Source organism: Macaca nemestrina, chromosome 6, assembly GCF_043159975.1.
Source record: "Macaca nemestrina isolate mMacNem1 chromosome 6, mMacNem.hap1, whole genome shotgun sequence".
In the NCBI taxonomy this organism is placed as follows: Eukaryota; Metazoa; Chordata; class Mammalia; order Primates; family Cercopithecidae; genus Macaca; species Macaca nemestrina.
Window position 1 is genome coordinate 97188770 of NC_092130.1, and position 22076 is coordinate 97210845.

The window sequence follows — 22076 nt, forward strand, 5'->3', positions numbered from 1 at the left end:
CAGATTTCCAGGGGAGCAATTTTGACCAAAATTTGCTGACTTCCTTCCCTCCCTCTGAGGCTCTGTGTTATATGAAGAGGAAGGACAAAAGGAAGGGAAATGAAAATCAGAGAAGGGCCAAGGAAGAAAAACATTGCTTGACAATTCTCTAACACAATGCGGAAATCGTATTGATTTAGTTCTACTTGTCTGTACTAGAATAATGCCCAAGGACCAACCAAGAAATCTCCCATCACTCGGCAGACAGAAGCTGCTAACACATGGATCTCCTGACCCCAGAGCCCTACCTTCCACCGTCCCCTTGCCACAGAGTCGGAGACAGGAGGGTCACTCACTGGGGAGTGGAGGGCTGTACTTAGAGGATTTCTGGAGTCCTTTGTCATGTCATATAAACTACAAATGCTGTGCCATTCCACATGCTCATTTAACCCGGTGTTTATAATTATCCTGAGAAAAGGCATAACTATAGGATCTGAACTGCCCGAAGCAATTATCTATTAGGGGCTCAATCAAAATTCACACCTAGTTCTTCCCATCATGGTGGTTTTCTCCTTTATACCAGAACTGCTTTCAACCTGATGGCAGATGCTGCTGGCACTTGGTCCCCTTCACCCCCGGCTAGTGAGGGTGCACGCGCAGTTGTGTTAAACAGTTTTCGACATACCTTCTCGGGTGTCTGGATTTCTCATTAACTCTTGATGAGGGCTTTCTCAGGACCAGGAAATGCAGCTTGGAAAGGTGGGGGATGGGAATGACTGCAGTCCACCTTCAACAAGAGGGGTTGGACAGGAATTCAGTGCCAGCTTCTGGCACATTCTGTGTGGTTTCCAGAGGGTCCTCCAGCATGGGAGAGCCCAGCTGCCCACAGTGGTAATAACCCACTCATAACACATGTCCTTTAGTGACTTTACCCACTTCCTCAAATGTTCTTCCTGGAAGCACCTCCTAGGTAAACAACAGGCACTGAGTCTTGAACTTGTTCTACTTTTGGAGGAACCCAAACTGAGACAATTCATGTGGTTACACATTCACACCAAAAACAAACAAACAAACAAAAAACCAAACCAAAACAAAAAAACAGCCAGTAATAATGACCATGGGTGGCTGAGCAGTCAGAACCTGAGGATAACATTTTCAAGGATTGAAAAAGTGAAGCAAACATTCTCCGCAAAGCAGCAAGTTACTTCTCCAGTTTTACCAAGACTCCATCTTGCCAGCAACTGCTGGAATTGCAATCGGGGCAGTGATGGCCTCCAAGGGCTCTAGTAAGGCAGTTACAGATCCAGTTTGGATTTTCTAGCTATTAAACAAGAGATTTTAGAATATACTCAGAAAGGAGGATATTTTTTCTCAATTCAAGAAAACATCTGGGCCGGGTACGGTGGCTCACGCCTGTAATCCCAGCACTTTGGGAGGCCGAGGCGGGCAGACCAACTGAGATCAGGAGTTCAAGACCATCCTGGCCAACATGGCAAAACCCCATCTCTACTAAAAAAGAAAATATAAAAGCCAGTTGTAGCGGCACATGCCTGTAGTCCCAGCTACTCAGGAGGCTGAGGCACGAGAATCGGTTGAACCTGGGAGGCGGAGGTTGCAGTGAGGCAAAATCATGCCGCTGTACTCCAGCATGGGTGACAGAGCGAGGCTCCATCTCAAAAGAAAAGAAAAAAGAAAGAAAACATCTGAATTCAAGTTGTAAAGTGTTTTTTAAAAACTACAAGTATGATCAACACATTTACATTATAGAAGACAAGCACAATCATCTCGACATACATTCTAGATTTATCCACTTTGCACACATATTTTAGAAAGATTTTCAGGGATTCAGTATAATATCTTAAAATGACCACTTAGTTTTAGTAAAAATAGATTCCCAGCTTCTGTTAATTGACTGTAACTATGGTCTGAGAGTGATTAGATTTCAAAGTGTGTGTGTAAAATTCTCACGGGAAAACCAATAGTAGTGCACCGTACTGAAGTGTGATGAGTTTTACTCTGCAGTTTGTCCTGCTCCAGAGATGCCAGGCCAGTAAATTACATGGAGTAAGTTCACATAACACGATTGGTTTTATAGACTCTAACCATTTATTTAACAAATGGAAATTTCTAATACATAGCACTTTTCTACATTTAAAATTTTAGGGAGGAGAGACTCATGTTCTACAGTATACATTATTACAAAAGAGTTCATTATACATTTAAATCAGCTAAAACACTTTCTCTAATGATTAGGATTATCGTCCTTTAGCGCAGCGAGGCGACATTTTGTGGAAGGCGTCCATGTGTCTTCGTCAGAGGAGATGTCTTACCAGCACAACCTTCCTTCACTCTGACCCGTCCATCAGAGAACTTCCTTTACCAGTAAAACAGATGCAAGTCCACTTCTCTTTTTTGGTTCCCAACTCAAGTGCAGACCTTTTAATTTAGGAAAGAACTGAAACTTATATAAACTAAGGAGTGGAGGTTGTTGTTTTCATTCTGTTTACTCACACACTGCTCTGTAAAGTCAAGGTTTTCTTGTGGATTTTGCTCACGTGCTGATTGCTACGCGTGCAGCCATCACTAGTGCAAATGTGTGGGAGGCTTTTTGAATAATGTATAGCACCCAAAGGAATGAACAGCAGACCCCCCACCCCCAAATTGAAATCACTGCTCTTGTAAATCCTGAACGCCAAGGATCACTTGTGCCTTACAGAATCTGGGGGCTCTATCCCCAGGTGCAAAGTACATTTTCCAGGTTTCTCCAGGGCAAAGGCAGGGTGGACACCCTCATTAAACCTGTGCCTGATGAGGAAGAGCAACTGGCCGCTCTCCGCGTTGATGAAGATAAGTCTCTGGTTGCTGTAGTCCAGCAGGATGCCCACTCTGGCTGGACGCTCGGTCACGTGAACATCACTCACGATACCACTGTAGAAAAATGTGTATCTGAAATGAAAGAGAATGGGAAACGTAAAACTCTGGAACTCTCACAGACCTTGATAAGGAAAGTCACTTGGGAATAACCAATTCTTCAGTTATTAACTCCACTTCACAATAAGGACTTGCAATCATGCTGTCCCAAATACTTTCTCTAGATTTCTTCTAGATGCTAAAATGCAGAGCTCATCCCAGCAGATGAGCATGTTTAATAATTTTGCTCCTTCTACATTAGGAGGCAGTCCCAGAATAGCCAACATGCCTCCCTTGTGATTTTTCTCCACATTCTAATTCTCTCCCAGCTGCCCACATGTTTTAACTACCGCATTCATGGCGTGTCATTCTTTTGAATAAAACTCCTTTGAGGCTGCCATGTATTTTTAAAAGTACCACAGGTTTGCCTTCCATACAATGTATTAATTTTACAGTTTTAAAAATTTATAGGTAACTTACATAACGGCCTTTATGAAGTTTAAGAAATACTTCATTATTTTTGCCAACTTCATCCTTTGTTTCCACTCCCCCTTCCCCAAACCAACTTTCCTTTTCATTTTCTCAAGGCTTTCTGCAGCCTTGCCACCAGAGGAGTGGCCTTTGATTCCTCTCTCTAATTCAGACAAATTCAACTCAACGATTCCTTGCACATATCCGTGTATCCAGCACTTTACTAGGCGCTCTGGGGGATGTGAAGGGCATGAAGTACTGTCCTTGCCCTCTGGGATCCCATACTGTATGGGGCAGGAAGGAAAAACTGCCCACACTTGAAACTCGGACCATCGCTGGGAATACCTCTCAGGGCACAGATCGTCAAGTGTTTACTAGACACATTGAATGAACCTGTTTTGGTTGTGAAGGGAAAGGGTCAAGGCCAGGCTGGAAAGGAAAAAGTGCTGACCAGAAAATCTAAATTGCTCTATGTAAAAAGGTAACACAAGTTTGGGGTTTTCTCCTAGTAGTCTTCGAAACTGAGACTGGGGCCCTAAAAGTAGGGGAAAGAATGGAATGAGAGATGGAAGAAGAAAGAAGAGAGATGAGGGAAAGGTCTATGGATGTGTAGGCTGTAGGGGTGGGAGCACAACAATACCAGGGCAGTTTGGACCTAAGAATCTGGGTAAGTGACGAGTCTGGCAGGGAGGGCTGAGGATCTTCAAGACTTGCAACATCTGTCTTAAGGCCCAGAAGCTCAAGTGTAAGTATTTAGGGGATGGCAAGTTGGCAACTTCATTGCAGAAAGAAGCTCAAGTGGAAGGGCAGAGGTTCATGGTGGTGGGGAGATAAGTGAGACTTTTGAGTTGATAAAGGACGTTTTCAATGCCTTGCTAATGAGAGAGATGCCAGAACACTATGATGTTCTGGAACCTGCAGGACAGACTAAATGTTTCAGGTAGCAATGATGGGGACTGGCAGTGTGAGCTGGGCTCTTACAGAAGGCTTTGGGAGCACATGGGCTCACACTCACTCAGATAGGACAGGCAGGACTTGAATAGGTGAAAAAGAAGGAGAAAAATCCACACAGTAAGGGCAGCAGCAGTGATGGTGAGGTGGCCAAAGAAGCCCGTATGTGGCAGAGAACATCACCATTGGCCTGTTGGGTTTGGACAGGAACGGGGGTGACTTTTCGGATGTTACATGGATAAGTCAGTCGGGGCCAGGCTCTAGATTTGCCCTGTCTAACACAGTAGCCACTAGACATGTATGGCCACTTCCATTAAAATTAAAGCTAAGCAAAATTTAAAATTCAGCTTTTCAGTCCTACCAGCCACACTTCAAGTGTTTAATAGCCACACGTGGCACCATTTTTTCTATTACTACAGAAGGTTCTATTGCATAACACTGGTCTGGAGGGTTCTAAACGCTTAAATGAGTCATTTCTCCTCCCCTGCTTGGAAGGTCCCTGGTCCCTGCAGGCCCAGCGCTGGTCATTCCTTGAGCCAATGCCTACCCGGGAGGCCAAGTGGGGAAAGGTATTCCCTGAATCCTTGTCTCCACCAGTTCTGCAGGATGCAGAACCTGACCAGCCCTGCTTCTGTCTCTATTTCTGGCCGAGCACACCATTCTTCCACTAACCTCAACTCTGGCCTGAAGCCAAGCCTGCCTGCGTGGGGCCTCTCTGCCTGGTCAGAGACCAACCAGGTCTCTGTTCAAACAGGAATCATCCAGAAGCCTGGCTCTGAACACCTGCATGACCCGGGAACTGCCTCCCCTCCCCCTGGTGGACTGAGGCCCCTTACTCCCTTGAGTCCCACCTCTGGCCCACACTCAGTGCAGACCCCTTTGGACACTGGTGGTAACTCCCCTCAGGGCTCCTTGCCCCAGCCTGGCCACATTCTTTCTGGCTGCCCCTCTTCACTGTATCCTGCATGTGGTCCCACCCGAGTTCTGACACCACTGTAGATGCTTGTAGATTTTTGAGCAGAAAAAGCAGGGACAGGATGAAAATGATGTTTTAGAAATATTTCCCAGTTGCAAGTGGGTAGAGACTAGAAGTGAGGGTGCAGGCTGAGTGGCTGCTGCTGAAACTGCAGAGGAGGTGCAGAAGCCTTGAGCTAGCATGGCAAGTTTAGGAATGGACAGGAAGGAAACCAGCAGATTCTTCTGAGACGATCTTCACGCCTCCTTCCCAATTGTGACATCTGAAAGCCTAGATTCTGTGAGTAGAATCAAGAGGAATACAGGTTGATTTAAAATCATTAACCCAGAAAAAGTAGAAGACAGGAGGGGCTGCCACAGGAGCGCTCTCACAGTCCCAGAGGCCAGGGTGCCCCGCGTGAAGCCCTCGAAGGATGACATGAGGGCCCCAAGACCCCGCCTCTCTGTGCCGAGACCACACAAAGGGACAGAGTCTTTCTCCCAGAATCTATGGCACCCACTCCAAGCCTGAAAGAGCCAAAGGCCAAAGCTGTAGGTTGAACTTGTCAACAAAATATACAATTCTGTTTTCTAGAGTCTAGGAATTTGTTATTGGGGGTTAGTCCTTGGTGTGGGTTTTTTAAAGATTTGAGGAAGGACAGTTTCATGAAATTAATATGCAGTTTCAGCTCTGAATCTACTAACTGTAAACTGAATTTGAGTGATTTCAACTCTGGGTAGGGGCTGGGTCCTTAAGCATTGCACAGCACTGAATATCAATTAATCATAATTGCTCTGACTTGATGAAATGTGACTTTAAGTAGTGCTTGGAGATGGTGTCCTTATGAACCATCTCAGAGAATCAAACTGTCAAGCAGGATGCAGGGAGAAATGTGCAGCCAGAGATATGCAAAATCCCAATCTGTGGGCCTTTTCTGGGAACTTGCAAGCATTGAAGGCTTCTTTTTAAAGCATTACATTTAAATAATGCCTCACATTTGTATGATACTTTACTGTTCCTAAGCTCTTCCCTGTACCTGATTTCATGTGATCCTCACAACCCCAAAAGGTAGCAAGCCAGGCATTACCGTCCCCTGCTGAGCTAGATGATATAAGGTATGCTCAAAGGGTTAACCCACTTACGGCAAACAGTCAATAGGAGGCTAATTGAGGATGGAGCCAGAACTAAAATTGGAATCCTGGCTCCTAGTCCAGTGTTCTTTCTATTAAACCATACTGTGAGCATATTCCGATCAACATATGCCTGCCTGATCGCTCTGAGACTAACACAGGCTAATGGCTTTTTCACATCAACCAACCAAACAATACAGGTAATATAGAAGAGAGATTGGCAAACTTTTTCTATAAAGGGACAGATGTAAATATCCTAGGATTTGGCAGACATCTGTCAGCTCCACCATTGTAGTGTAATACAATACATAAACAAATGAGCATGACTGTGTTTCTGCAAATTTATTTACACAGACAGGCAGCAGATTATATGTGGCTTAGGGGCTATAGTTTGCCAACTGCTGATATGGACCAATGTAGGGGGAGATGTTGGAGATCCACTTCTTCCTCACTCCTGTTGATTCCTTCTCTGTGGAGGGACTCCTTTTAGCATTACCCTTGTGGTCTCTCTCCACCCTGTGGTGAGTTTAGAAGGAAAAACTGTGATGCAAAGCCCATCAGCCCCTCCCTCTTCCCTGTCTCTTACTCACTAGCTACCATGGAGACGCACATCCTTCTCTGCTTCTCCAGCCACCAACTCTGCCCCGTAGAGCAAGGAAGCTGACCTGGCCCGGGCTCTGGTTGGGTAAGTCTGCCTCATAATAGGATTTAATATAAGAAACCCTCTTCAGGTATGATTCACACACTCTAAAAATCAGCTTCCTCAGTAATCAGAGTCAGAGTTTCATCTCCATATACTTGACTCTTGTTTTCTTTCTTAGTTGGCTCAGAAGTTGGGCATGGAAGTGGGTGCTATTTATCAGGTCCCTCAGAGAGCCCTGCCTGGAAACCCAAGCATAACATTTTGATGAAGAGGGGAGGGGCAGGGCTCCAGCTTACCTCTGTGGCTCAGAGCAGTGCATGTACCATGAGGTCTCCCCTTGTCCCAGGGCACCTGCCCGCATGGCCGAGCTGGAGCAGATGCCGAGTCGATATGCTGGGCAGTCTGTGACTGTGGTTTCCCAGTAATGCTGGCCACAGGAAGGCAGCTCCTCACCCAGCACTGACGGGATTCTGCGGGTGAAGTCAATCGGAGTATGCTTAGCGCAGGAATCACCAACCTATATCTCATGAGTGTAAACATTCACAAATTCACACAGTTTAGGCAGGATACTGCCCTTGGAAACTGCTGGAATTTAACTAAAGATACTCTTTGTTCATTGTATCCCTAACCTTAACCAGATCACCACAGAACTCTCCAAACTCTCAACAGGCATTTGACATATTTCTAGTCACATACATACAACATGCATGATGTACGCTGCATCTCTTAAAAGAGCTGGGAATCAGGAAATAACTAGAATAATGGTAGGACAAAAAGAAATGCTGCAGTCTCTGCCTTTAAGGTGACTTCTCTTCATAAATACAAGGGAAGCAGGTAGGAAACATAATTTGCATAGTTTTCTTCCAAAACTTGCAAAAAAGAAATCTCCAAAACCTTAACCATGACTTCTATGCCTCCTGACCTTACTGGACACAGCCACCAAATGAGGTGCAGCTCTTAAATGACAAGGCAGCTAGTGCTGGTCAGAGCCAAGTGTGGAATTAACCGAGTATGATTAGTGGTCAACAGTCTGTAATATTCTGGCCTCTTTGAACTGTAGTAGGTGCCCCTAAGAGGTTGGTTGAAGGTTTCTTTTTGTCTCACCTTAGCTATTTTTATAAGCACCTCAGTGAAATGAACCAAAAGCACTTTCAACTGCTGATGGGTGACCTTGTTTGCAAGAATTGCTCAATTTTGCTTGGAAATGGCTGAGACAGCAGGGAAGCATTTTTAATTTAAGCAGCGTTAATATTCAGTCAGCACCTCTCCCTCTCCCCTTTAACAGATGAGAAAATGATTAATGCAAGGGAATGTATTTCACTTTTCATGTCTTGACTCAACAACCTCATTTCAGAGAGGTGGCTACTGACAAGCCCTCACTCTGGAGCAAAGCCCAGCTGCCTGATATTTATGAGCTAATTTTCAGGTTAATAATAAATAAAATTCTATAAAACACATTACAGTTATCATCAGTTATTATCTGTGAACTCTTACCCTCCTCCAGTCTATTTATTTTCTTTTTGATTTTTTGAGGAATCCAAAAGACAGAAAAGCTCAATCTATTTCTTAAATCTCTTTTTTCCCTGAATTCACTCATTTGTATATTTTTAGCACCTGCAATGTTCCAGGCCCCATGCTAGATTTGAGGGATGCAAAGATGCACAGGATGGGGCTGCTGCTCGAAGATGATGATGATGAAGTGGCTGACAAATGACCCCATAAGTTATCTGTTCGTTTCCACAGACAAGATCAAAGGGTGCCAGGGTCCAGAGACGCCTTGGCCAGAACCAGGAGCAGGTAACACCTGAGCTTGACAGGCAAGTAACAATGTGACAGGGAAACAGTGCAAGTCACTGCTGGCTGGCTCAGTGCCTTCTTGGGAGCACCTGGCAGCCACCGACACCAGGGCGCATCAGCACCATCAGCAGCCTGTGTTTCATGTGTGTTACGGTTTTCAAGAGTTTCACATACCTTCTCCCATTCTGCCATTTTGATCTGCAAAATAACCCCCAGAGCTTGCAGGCAAATCGCAGGGCAGTTTCCCCCACCCTGTCCTCCACCTTTGCCTCTTCTTTTCTTTGATGCTTCCTTTTGCAGGAGCTACTATGGGAGCAAGATTCTGTGGCCCAGAAACTAGGAACTCAATAAAATGTCCTTCTCTTCCATGCCTTTTTTTTTTTTTTTTTTTTTTAAAGACAGAGTCTCGTTCCCAGACTGGAGTGCAATGGCACAATCTCGGCTCACTGCAACCTCTGCCTCTGAGGTTCAAGTGATTCTCCTGCCTCAGCCTCCCAAGTAGCTGAGATTACAGGCATGCACCACCACATCTGGCTGATTTTTGTATTTTTAGTAAAGATGGAGTTTCACCATGTTGGACAGGCTGGTCTCGAACTCCTGACCTCAAATGATCTGCCCACCTTGGCCTCTCAAAGTGCTGGGATTACAGGCATGAGCCACTGTGCCCAGCCTCTTCTATGCCTTTTCAAGAGGGTTGATAAAATATCTGGTTTGCTATAGAAAAATAATAAAAGAATTACTGGACCCTTTTTTCCCCCCACTGAACCAGAGATCATACCTTAAATAGCCAATGTTTTAATCAAACCATCTGTGCTTATATTTCCAATAAAAATATTGACACTTGCTCCAAGTGATGAACTACCGCTCAGTAGGGAACCACAGCTGAACAGTGTGGATGTGCACACACTGATATTTGAGACCACATCCCGATATGTTCACTGCACCATGAATATGCTCAGGGGAGGCCACCCTGAGGCGACACACCCTAAGATCCTACTGCTAGGCCATCAGCTCACTTATGCTTTCTTCTTCTACTCACTCTGTCAGCCGTCTCCTCTCAGCAAAGCTGATCACTGTCCCACTTGAGGAAATGTGTAGAGCAGGATGAGCTGTTTCTCTCAACAAGAGAAATCTGGTTCCTATTGTAGGTGAGAAAATAGGATTAAAACATTGCCATGAGGACCAGTGCTGTCCCTAAGCTAAGCCCCACATTTCAGACCCTAGACTCTCTTTCCCCTGACATCAAAATCCCCCACGCAGTGTCTTCAGATCCACAGCTGAAAATTTCACTCATGATAAGGCCTTCATGGATGCTGGTGGCTGGTTACCTCTACCTGGTGCCGCAGGCACGTCCTCACCTCTACACCACTAATACAGGGGTACCCTCTATCAGCGCTCACCCGCGGTGCAGTGTGCTCCTTGCACCAGCAGCATCTACATCACCTGGAAACTAGTTAAAATTTCAGACTCTCAGACCCCACCGCAGCCCTCCTGACTTTGAATCTGTATTTTAACAAGATAGTCAGGAAATCTGTGTGCATATTAAAATTTGGGGATGCAGGCTGGCGAGATGGTTCACGCCTGCAATCCTAGCACTTTGGGAGACCAAGGCAGGCAGATCACAAGGTCAGGAGTTCAAGACCAGCCTGGTCAACATGGTGAAACCTTGTCTCTACTAAAAATACAAAAAATTAGCTGGGCATGGTGGTGCGCACCTGTAATCCCAGCTACTCAGGAGTCTGAAGCAGGAGAATAGCTTGAACCCAAGAGGCAGAGACTGCAGTGAGCCAAAATCGTGCCGTTGCACTCCAGCCTGGGTGACAACACCCCATCTCGAGAAAAAAAAACTGGGGGATGCACCGGTATAACCTAAAGGAGAGACTAACAATGGAAGAACAGGCACCATATTGGGACTGCGGGGAGAACACTGCTGGGAAGGCAGCCTCGCATCTTCTCTTCGTAAACATCAGGCTGGCCCTGACTATGTCACAAACAAGGCACAAGCACAAGATGTTGCTGGGTAAGCAGATCGCTTGTTGTGCCCACTCAACCTTGTGCCAGCTCTGGGTCTAGGATAAGACAAGAAAATGATCCTCTTTCCATTCCTCACTTCCTTTCACAAAAATTGAAGAGACAAACATTTTTTGTTGGCATCATCTAGGTATTTTCCCAAAAATGTCACTGAATAGTTTTATTACTTCCTTGAATTACTCTTTTGGTCATTCGTTCAACAAACATTAACTATCACAGACTATGTGTCAGGCATCAAGAATAAACAGAACAAGGCTGGTAACTTGTTCACAGAGTTCAAAGAATATCCCCAACCTATCACATATATACACACACCATACCCACAAATTATAACACATTGTGAGTCTGATACAAATCATCTGGAGAGGCCAGGCGTGGTGGCTCACACCTGTAATCCCAGCACTTCAGGAGGCTGAGGCGGGCGGATCACCTGAGGTCACAAGTTTCAGACCAGCCTGGCCAACATGGCAAAAACCCATCTCTACTAAAACAATACAAAAATTAGCCAGGCATGGTGGACGTGCCAAATCCCAGCTACTCGGGAGGCTGAGGCATGAGAATCACTTAACTCAGGAGACAGAGGTTGCAGTGAGCCAAGATCGTGCCACTTCACTCCAGCCTGGGTGACAGATTGAGACTGTCTCAAAAAAAAAAAAAAAAAATCATCTAGAAAGATTTCTAAAAGCATAAATGTTTAAGCCCATCTCCAGATCAATTAAATCAGGATCTTCAGGAGTGGAGGCAGGGAAACAGTATTTTTTAAGCACCCTGGCTGATTGCTAATAGGTAGACAAGGTTGAGACCCTGTAACGCAGAAAAACAAAAGAAATATCTTGACCTTTGACCAACCTTGGGTCCTCATGACAAAAACCTACCACTGACAGTAGGTTGGGAGTTTATAAAGTTGCCCTCTAAGACATCTTCTCTGAGGGGTAGAAGGGAAGGAATTGCTTGGAAATAGCTCACTGTGTGCAAAGGAGAAAGTACCTCTGGTGGAGATGAGAGCAGCTTCACTCTGTTCACTTGTCCCAAACGCATTGATGGCTCGCACATAGAAAAAGTAGTTATCATTAGGTTGGAGGTTAACTTTCAGCTGGAGTCCTTTGATTCCAGAGAAAGATCTAAATACAAGAGGAAAATAATAATTTTAAATATAATGCCATGTGCTAAATGATTCCTATTTCAATTTGGTAGTGAATGAACATCTTTTATTAACAACAAATAACTTATTTTCTTCCCCTTTTATGACCACTGGATTAGCAAGCCAGATCCTACAACATGGCCATTGTCCACTAAGATTACTTTATCAAATAATTTCTATTATGTGCCTTCCAGAATGCTCTTTGGAACAGAACCAGACACTTAAAAAAATTCCGAAAACAGACTACTATTGTGGTTAGTGAATCGCCAAGAATATAGCATTTTCTTTATCAATTTTTGGCCAGAGGGCACTTTTGGATTAAGATGATATTAAACCAATCTACGATGATTTTGTACATGATCATCATGCTAAAGCCATCAAAGTTAATAGAAACTGAAGATCTTTAAAGAAAACGAAATTTTTTTTTTTTTTGAGACGGAGTCTCTCTGTCGACCAGGCTGGAGTGCAGCAGCATGATCTCAGCTCACTGCAAGCTCCGCCTCCCGGGTTCACGCCATTCTTCTGCCTCAGCCTCCCGAGTAGCTGGGACTACAGGCGCCTGCCACTATGCCTGGCTAATTTTTTGTATTTTTAGTAGAGACAGGGTTTCACCATGTTAGCCAGGATGGTCTCGATCTCATGACCTCATGATCCACCCGCCTCAGCCTCCCAAAGTGCTGGGATTACAGGCGTGAGCCACCGTGCCCAGCTAGAAGACCAAATCTTTTAAAGCAAACTCGGTCTTGGCAAGAAAAGAGAATTCTAATTAAAAAAAAAAAAAAATCCTCAAAGTTTCTGTTCCTAAACTGCCTATTTAAATTAAAAGAAAAATGCTGATAGTGGTGTCTAATTGGCAGTGGGCTTGGCAAGTACACTGTAACAGCCTCACCACTTAATACAAATGGACTTGCTGAATTTGAAGATGGAGCTCTCTGAATCTGCCAACAAGCTAGAATAGTTTTGTGCTTCTTTCCCATTCTCTTTAATCTGTTTGATATCGTAGCCTGGAGCATGAATTAAGAAAAAAAAAAAAAAAAGCAAGCAGGGCTCTTTCTTTAAACTTCCATTTGGAGAGTCCTTAGAGTTACAAGCTAGATTCCTCGCTAACTTAAGTTCCTAACCTGGGTGCTGGAGAGCCAGAGTCCTGCTCCCAGGAGATATAAGTGTCAATGAATATAATACTACAATAGCCTTCATGTTCATTCTCAGAAGGGCAGGGTTTTTTGTCTTTGTTTGTGTTTTTTGTTGTTGTTGTTATTAATGAATATACCACAAAAGCAACAGAATCAAAGAGTGGTCACTGTTCCACAGATGAATTTTTTTCCAGGTTATTTCTACTTTTGCTGGCTTCTTTCACTTCCTAATACCTGTCTTAGAGAATAACATGGAGAACCAGAAAAAGGAAAAAGTGTTCTTGACCCAGAAAACAAACTAATTTCAAACTTCTTAAAAGCCAAACATTTGTACAGAATAACCACCCCACCCCAACTCCATGTCTAAAAGGACAAAACTCACGTTGTGCTCCTCAGAAGGCAGGGGCAAGGGAAGCACTCTGGACCTGCTTGTGTAACTGCTGTTTAGTGCCCGTGTCCGCAAAAGGTCAGTGCAAACTCCTCAAATCATATTGGTTGTTATTTTAGAACTGATCACCCGACCAGGCCCTCAGGAGAGGACTGTCCTTAGATACACTCAGACTGGATCAATGACATTGAGCCCCATGTCCACTGACAACTAATTAGGCTTCAGTAATTAATGAAAAACCATGTCCTATGACTGAGAATGTAATTTCTGACTAATATCTAGAATATTATTCTGGGGTAGATGTATTGCTTATCTTATTGGAATCGATGACTGAAGAAATGTTTTAAATGAACATTAATTATAATTAGTAACAAAATTATTGTCTCACTAAGCATACTTAGCCTGAACTGAATTTCAGACTTCATTCGCTCCCTAAATAAATATGTATCGATCACTTATCATGTGCCCAGGCCCTGTCTCTGCCTGTTATTCTGAGGGCTTGTTGAGGAGGCGGGAGTGGGAAGGGGGAAAGTGACAAGGATTGGTGGGGAAATTTTAGCTTTAGAGACAAAGAGAACACACTGGCTTCATTTTATAACAACACAGTTGTTAAATAGCAAGGATACTGTTTTTTAGTTAAGTGTTTGCCCTTAAGATGATGAAGTCTGTCAAGGAGAAAATTCCACATATACAGTCAACTGCATGCTCTGTCTCATTGCTCATTTAAAGAATAAAGTTTCACATGGTACTGAAGTCAAAATATGGGATCCGTCCTGCTTTCAGTGCATGAAACAGGTCAGGCAGATTTGACAAATGTGCACAATGTCCTCACTGAATCTGTGAAGTAAAAGCAGCAGGCATGCAAACAAAAGTAATACGAAATGTGGTGGTGTTTTGTTGTTTACAAGTTGCCATCTTATGCTCAAGCACCAAGAACAAAGCAAAAAAGGTTAGAACAAACGGTTCGTTTCCTTGTCTGCTTATTCTGACTCCACTCAGATGTCACCAAAGTCTTCATGTCAGCTGTCCCTGCGTTTTAGCCTAACGAAAACTTCAAAAATTCTGAAATTTGAGAGCTAAAGAGTAGCACTCTTCCAGAGATTATGATTTTTTTAATTTTAGAAACAAAAATCTGTCATAATTGCAACTAAGTCCATATGACTTATAACAAGCATTGCATAGTTTGCAGTAGAATTCAAGTTCACAGAATACCCAAACTAAGGTGAGTAATCAGACAGCAAATGAAGCCACGATAGTTTGTTGGTGCTTAGTTGGTGCTTAGGGATTTTATACCAGTAAATAACATGACTGATGTGACTATGATTGGAAGTCTACAGCCAATAATAAAATTTGAAAAACAATTAGAAATTTGACTCAAATGGTCTCATTTTGGGCCCTAATCGTGGGCTCCTCCCTACAAGCGCCATAGTGCGATGGAAAGAGATGGCTTTATGTGTGGAGGTCCCAGAGACACGAGGGCAGTGAGCAGCGCAGCACCTAGTGCCTCTGAGCAGCAGCCATGAAGTTGATTGCTGGTGGATGATAAGCTCGAGTGGAGCTGAAACTTATCACAGAGCATTGTGCCCAGCAGGCTTCAGAGGCCTCTCAACCTGCTCATCTCGCCCTTAGTAGCTCCACTGCTGCAAAGCAGAGAGAAATGACTTAGAGGAGACTCGCTGTCTCCTCAGAAGGCCTTGGGCTACCCTGTGAATGAGAGACGGTCTCCTTCTCTGTTGTTTCAGAGGCAAATGAGTGGACGCCCTCAGCAGCTAATGCCTGTGACGATAGCCTCTCTAGCTTGGGCCCTTTTATTCTTGAGTTTTGGCCAGGAGCAACTGGAAAGTTTGCCACGACTAAGATGGACAATGGGGTGAGAATCATTTATGGTAGGAATTGAAAAGGATTTTTACGAAGTAAAAAATAACTGGGGACATAATGGTTAAGGGGGATATTAAAAGCATTCCCATTAAGTCAGAGAGAAACATGAGGTTAAACACATTGGGAGGTAGGAGGTAAAATTACTGCAATTTGCAGATGATGGGACTGCTTATCTAGAGAACCCAAGAAAATCAGCTGAAAAACTCACATAATAAGAGAATTCAGTAGGATGGCTAGATATAAAACTGATACAAGAAATCAAAAGCCTTTATATACAAATAACAACTAGATAGGAGATAAAATGAAAAATCTTATTTAGAATAGTGACAGACATAAAAATATATAAAGATATAAGATCCATATAAAGAACATGTTTTAAGATGCTACTGAGGGAAACACAAAAAAAGACTTGAGTGAAGGGAAAGGCACATCAGTTCTTGGATAGGAAAATGCAACATCATAAAAATTTCAATTCTCCCTAAGTTAATCTATAAATTTAACATGATCTCTAAAAATAACACATCATCAGGAGCAGGCTGATGGAGGAGGCTACGCATCCTGATTCTAAAGATCATATAAAATATAAACTAGCAAGTAGAAAAAAAAGTCAGGAAGGGACAACCTAATCTACCAGGAATTCTAAATTATAAAGCTATAATAATAAAACCAGTATGGTCCTGGGGCATAAATAGATGGATCAATAGACAGATTATAAAGGTCAGGAATAGACTCAAGCATATAGTCTCTTGAGTGTGTAATAATGGAAGTATTTCAGATCAGAAGGGAAAATGATGGGTTTTCTTGTTGGGACAGCTAGATAGCCATACTAAAAAAAAAAAAAAAAAAGTACAATTTCCTACTTTATACAATCTACTGAGATAAATTCCAGATGATAAAACACCTAGTTTTAAAAATGAAATTGCTGTATTGGCTATTACAAAAAACATGAGTGAATAGACATATACTCACACACACACACAGAAAGAGAGAGACAGAGAGAGAGAGAGGGGCAGGGGGGCATTTTAAAATATGCTACCCAAGTTAAAAGCTATTTTCAAAAGACATTGATAAATTCAACTCAATTATTATAAAAAAATATGCACAGCAAAAATTTTTTAAAGATTAGAAACTTATATCTTAATAGGAAAGCTAACTTCCTTTAAAAAAAAAAAAACAGAGCTTCTACAAATCAAAAAGAAAAAATACCACAATCCAAGAGAAAAAAAATTGCTAGGAAATGAACAGTTTATAGAAAAGGAAGTACTGTACATGGCTCTGAACCATACGAAAAGATGTTCAACCTAATAAAAGAAATGCAGTTAAACTAAAATAAGATTTCATTTTCTACAAATTGTCAGAAGATCAAAAGCTTTATCATCCCATGTTTAGGCAAGGGTAGGAAGAACTAAGCACTCTTATAAAACACTGCTAGTTGGAGTCAAATAAACAACTACAACCTCTGTAGAGACAGTTCAGTAATATCTATCAAAATTCACAATGTACACACTTTTTAACCAGTTATTCTACTTCTAATAATTTAATTTACAAATATATTTGCACATATATGAAATGATATATGCACAGGGTTGTTTACTGCAGCATTGTTTGTGATCGCAAGAGAATAGAAATAACTTCAATGACTCTCAGTTGGTAAATAAGTTAAATTATATATTTTTTTCTTTTTTCTTTTTTTTCTTTTTTTTTTTTTTTTGAGATGGAGTGTTACTCTGTCACCCAGGCTGGAGTCCAGTGGCATGATCTCGGCTCATTGCATTCCCCACCCGGGTTCAAGCGATTCTCCTGCCTCAGCCTCCTGAGTAGCTGGGATTACAGGGGCCTGCCACTGCGCCTGGCTAATTTTTGTATTTTTAGTAGAGACGGGGTTTCACCATCTTGGCCAGGCTGGTCTTGAACTTCTGACCTCGTGATCCACCTGCCTTGGCCTCCCAAAGTGCTGGAATTACAGGCGTGAGCCACTGTGCCTGGCCTAAATTATATTCTTAATACAATAAAACTTTTTAAAATTTTTATTTTTATTTATTTATTTTTTAAGATGCAATGTCACTCTTGTTGCCCAGGCTGGAGTGCAATGGCATGAGCTTGGCTCACTGAAACCTCCGCCTCCTGAATTCAAGCAATTCTCCTGCCTCAGCCTCCCAAGTAGCTGGGATTACAGCTGCCCACCACCACACCCAGCTAATTTTTATATTTTTTTTAGTAGAGATGGGGTTTCACCACATTGGCCAGGCTGGTCTCAAACTCCTGACCTCAGGCGATCCACTCACCTCGGCCTCCCAAAGTGCTGGGATTACAGACATGAGCCATCACACCTGGCCTAAAATTGTTTTTTCTAATTAAAGTAGTTTCATATGTATTGATACGGGATGCTCACCAAGGAATATTTTTAATCAAGAAAAGCAAAGTGGTGAAACATATATAGTATGCTACCATTTGTTGAAAAACTGTAGATGTTTGTATGTGCACAGACTATCTGGAAGGATCAATATGAATCAGGTAATAGTAATTGCTTCTGGGGAGGAGAATTGGGTAGGTAAAGGATAGGTAGAAAGGAGACTTAATTTCCACTGTATTCTCTTCTGTATCTTTTTAATTTGTACCATAAGCACATATTTTCTATCCAAATTTAATTAAATATTTTACTTTAAAGAGCTATATTACCCGTTCAGAAGTTCAGGAGTTGGTTGAATTTGTTTGCACAATCTCAAAGGGGACATTAGTTTGAACACTGTAAAGTAGCCTCTCCAGGAATTTGATAATTCAGCAATTTGTGTGGGATGGAAAAAAAGGAAAGGCGTATGTATGTGCTTAAGATAACTTCAGGGGTTGGCAATTACAGGGTGTGGTTGTTCTCTGCACCACCATGTCCAACCCCTGGATCTAAGCATGCTTTCTCCTCGGGGGAGCGGGGCAGCCTGTGTACAAACAGTATGGAGGAATCCAGTGCCATGATTCCTAGGAGCAGCCTACAGTTAGTGTCACTGCAGTGTACCACAGATGGCTAAGTAGGTATTGTTTTTTAAACACACAGTTGGCTCTTACTGACATTCACATTGGCAGCACCAACATTCAGGCAGTCAGTCAACACCACATTGTATGAACTGTGGAGAGTACATGGGCTGGGCCCTGAAAGACCAGCTAGTAAGGCAGTGTTCCCCAAGCCTGCCTGGGCATGTTAGACCTTCTGAATCGGAATCTTAAGAGGGGCCTTCGAATCTAAGTGTTTAGTAAGCATCCCAGTTGATTTTTATGACCATTAAGGTTGGGAAAGATAATCATAAGATAATGTGGGGTAAGAAGGGGTGGGAAGGGAAAAAAAAAAACTACTTGAGAACATGAGCAACATTAAATATAAAAAACTAACTGAATAGCCATGGCTGTTTGAAGTTACTTATAAAATCTTAACTAACTGTAAATATGGAACTTTTTGTTTAAGGTGAAACACTTGGTTAAATCAGGATTGAGAAGATTTTCCTTTTTAAAAAAGTTGGTAAATAATTTTTGAACAGAATGATTTTTCTTTTGATAAATGATGATATTATGAGACTCGATGATAAGTGTCTTACTCTTAGTTCATAACAGTGTGGAAAATAACATGGGGGCTGAATGGTCAGGCTGGTCTTGAACTCCTTGGCCTCAAGCGATCCTCCCACCTCAGACTCTCCAAGTGCTGAGATTACAGGTGTGAACTAACATCACTCTTAGTTCACAACGGTGTAGAAAAGTAACATGGGGGCTGAATGCTAACAACCATGGGGCTTAGGCTTTTCTATAATTAGACATTCTTGCAAAATCAGCATAAGCCAAAGGTCCCAACAGAAAGATGCTAGATTTTTGTTTTCTCTCTAGTGACTCTCCAAAGGCTGAATGGTATCATTTACATTCCAGGCAGCGAATCCCAGGAGCTTAGTAACATTCATTCCTCTGGATTCTCTAGGCCCTCCTTTACCCCTCCGCAGCCACACAGGCAAACAATTCCTTGAGATCCTCATAAAACTGCCTGCCTAGAATGGTGACTTCACATTATGCTTTCAGATCCTGTTTAAAATAATGGTTATATAGAGAATGTTTTTGTAGCTTTTGTAAAACTGCTCTTAAAGACAATCACTATTATCTTGTTCAATAGCCCTTATATAAAGATCTACATGAAAAATTCATCTTAGAGCTGAATGTCAAGAAATATAATTGTCTCTCTTAGTGAAATGTGCTTCCTTTTAAAAAAAGAGTTGAGTTATGTAATCTCTTTTTTCCTCTTGCTGTCTCCCCCTCTCTCCTGTTTTCTCTTTAGCTGCCAGTAAGTTCAGATTTAAATTTTGTGTTCTGTTGAGGTTTAGTTCTTCACTTTCATTCTCCTCAGTCCTGCATTATTTGGCTCTTGTTCTCACAGGATTGTTTTACCGGTTCTACTATGTCTGGGTCCTTCATTGTGGACAACCTGAATACTTTTGGAAATTGACAGGCCTAAGTTAGAAGTGAAGGAACTGACTGGGTTTCCATTGACTGAGGTTTTACTGTACAACTAGGAGGTGTATGATAATTTAAATGATCAAAGTCAAATAAGGGTCATTTGGGAAGAGAGATTTCATTTAGGAAAAGGCAAATGCCAAGATACTGGGTGCGATGGAGAATCATCTTCACAAAACTCCCTCTCCCAAAGGCTCCCTACAGAGGGATATGACAACTGGGTCGGGAAAACAATTTCACATACAGATTGGCGACTAGCTTTTAATTACTCAATGAGAATTTTGGCCCAATCATGTCAATCACCCTCCTATCAACCTGGGAAGAAGCAAGGAGCAGGAATGACTGCCTCCTTTAGCCACAGGGTGCAAGGAAGCTCCAATCTCTTGCTGTTGACCACTGGTCAGTCATCACCTATCCATCTGAAGGCTTAGGAAGAAAGATTGAAAGAAAAGAAAAATGTTGGGATTCCTCACTCTGCACTAAGTTCATTAGGAAACTTACCCTTATTTGTCCTTATTCTACAGACAGAGCAGTGGGTGTCCCCAGCTGAAGACACCCACATATGACAGGCAATTCCGTTCCTGCTCCACCAGGTGGGGCCCCAAAACCTGGAAGAAGGAGGAATATGAGCTCACAGGCTCAGCACCCTGAGCCCAACTCCCTGGAAATGCTTGCCCTGGAGGATGGCCCCGGGAGGGTCTCCCCAGCCCATAGCCTCAGCCAGGGCCAGGGAGCAGGAGACTCACTCCCAGCTACTTTCTGGCGTATTGACTCTCACAGATTTGTCATTCAATACACGGCTTCTCTCGCTGCAGCCCACACAGCTAATCCCTGTACTATATTTCTCTCAGTTTTCCCTCCTCCACCCACACTTCTTCTGACTTCTCTCCACACAGGAGAGACAGAACAGCTGAGGAAACAGCAGAACGGTGGAAAATTTTTGAAAGTGTTTCGAGCCCACCCAACCTGAGGAGAGCATTCAAAGAAAAACAGGAAGAGGGTGAGTAGGAGCTCCCTCAGCCCCCGCGCACAAGCCGGGGATTGTCACTCCCGCCTACCCCAAACCCAACAGGGGCCGACTGCTGGGACCGAGCCTCGGTGCCCACACACAAAAATATGCAAATGTTTTCTGTGAGGATTATGGAATGGAGGCAATTGCTCAGCTATTTCAGACACTGCGTCATGGAACTTGGGGGCACAGTAGGCTCATTCCATTCAAACACCCACCATAAAAGTTCAACTAGCACCTTTGGTCTTAAATTGGAATCGCCAGAGGCCATCATACCTGGGGAAGGACTGCAGGTCTGAAGATGGACGTGTTTCTGTTCTGGCAACCAAAATTAGATTCGCCAATCTAGAGGACAACCAATGCCCTCTCTCCATGTGTGCGTGTGATTTAATATTACTCATCTTTTTTTGCCTTTTTGTTTTTCATTTCCTTTCAACTTGTCTTCCTACACCATACCAGAGCTTTGAAGCCTGCTTGCTTTATCACGGCTTGGGGGTGGGAAAGACATGTGAACTCATTTAGCTCTTGTTCCCTGTCTTGTTTGCTGGTGATCCAGCCAGTTAGATGACTTGAAGTGGGCAAGGACAGAAAGAGATTGGCTAATCCCATTCATTCATTCATTCATTCACTCATTTGTGAAACAGACCCTTATTGAGTATCTACACAGGTAAGTCCCTCATTCGTACCCCGTTTATGGTCCAGCCTCAGTTAAACTAAGCCACAACAAATGGAAGTAATCTTTGATCCCCCTAATTTCCCTCAGGGACCTCTGGATCAATTTTTGGATCTAGTTTAGTACTACAGAGTTTTTGCATGAAATCCAGAACCTATGTAAGGGTTATATAATCAATGGATAAATAAGCTTGTAAAGTCCTTCCCTATGAGTGACCCATGGGAAGGTTTCCAGTCCACAGATTAGACTAGTCCTATCTCCTGGTTAAGTATTCAAGCACTACAAATCATTCATTCATCCATATCCATTCTTCTTTACTTTGCTGGCACAATTTATTTTTTTCCCTGTTTTAAATAAGAGATTATCCTCAAAGCTAGACAAACCTTTTTTACTAATCAATGTTATGTGTTTGATGCTAATTGATATTTACTCATTCCAGTAACACATATTTATTGAGTAGCTACAATATACCAGGCACTGTCATAGGCACTGAGATGACAACTTC

At 42.8% G+C, this 22076-nt stretch overlaps 1 protein-coding gene across 2 annotated transcripts in view; it reads right to left on the reverse strand.

The window, feature by feature from the left end:
* Window positions 1–2062: 2062 nt before the first annotated feature.
* Window positions 2063–22076, reverse strand: part of LOC105475083 (cardiomyopathy associated 5) — a 103660-nt gene continuing 83646 nt past the window's right edge. For both annotated transcript variants that reach the window (XM_071098762.1, XM_011730065.2), the window contains 4 exons: window positions 11855–11988; window positions 9876–9975; window positions 7336–7509; window positions 2063–2925 (listed from right to left, as the gene is read on the reverse strand). In XM_071098762.1, the coding sequence (XP_070954863.1) occupies window positions 2679–2925; window positions 7336–7509; window positions 9876–9975; window positions 11855–11988 (655 nt within the window). In that variant the 3' untranslated portion in view covers window positions 2063–2678. The remainder of the gene's footprint in view (window positions 2926–7335; window positions 7510–9875; window positions 9976–11854; window positions 11989–22076) is intronic.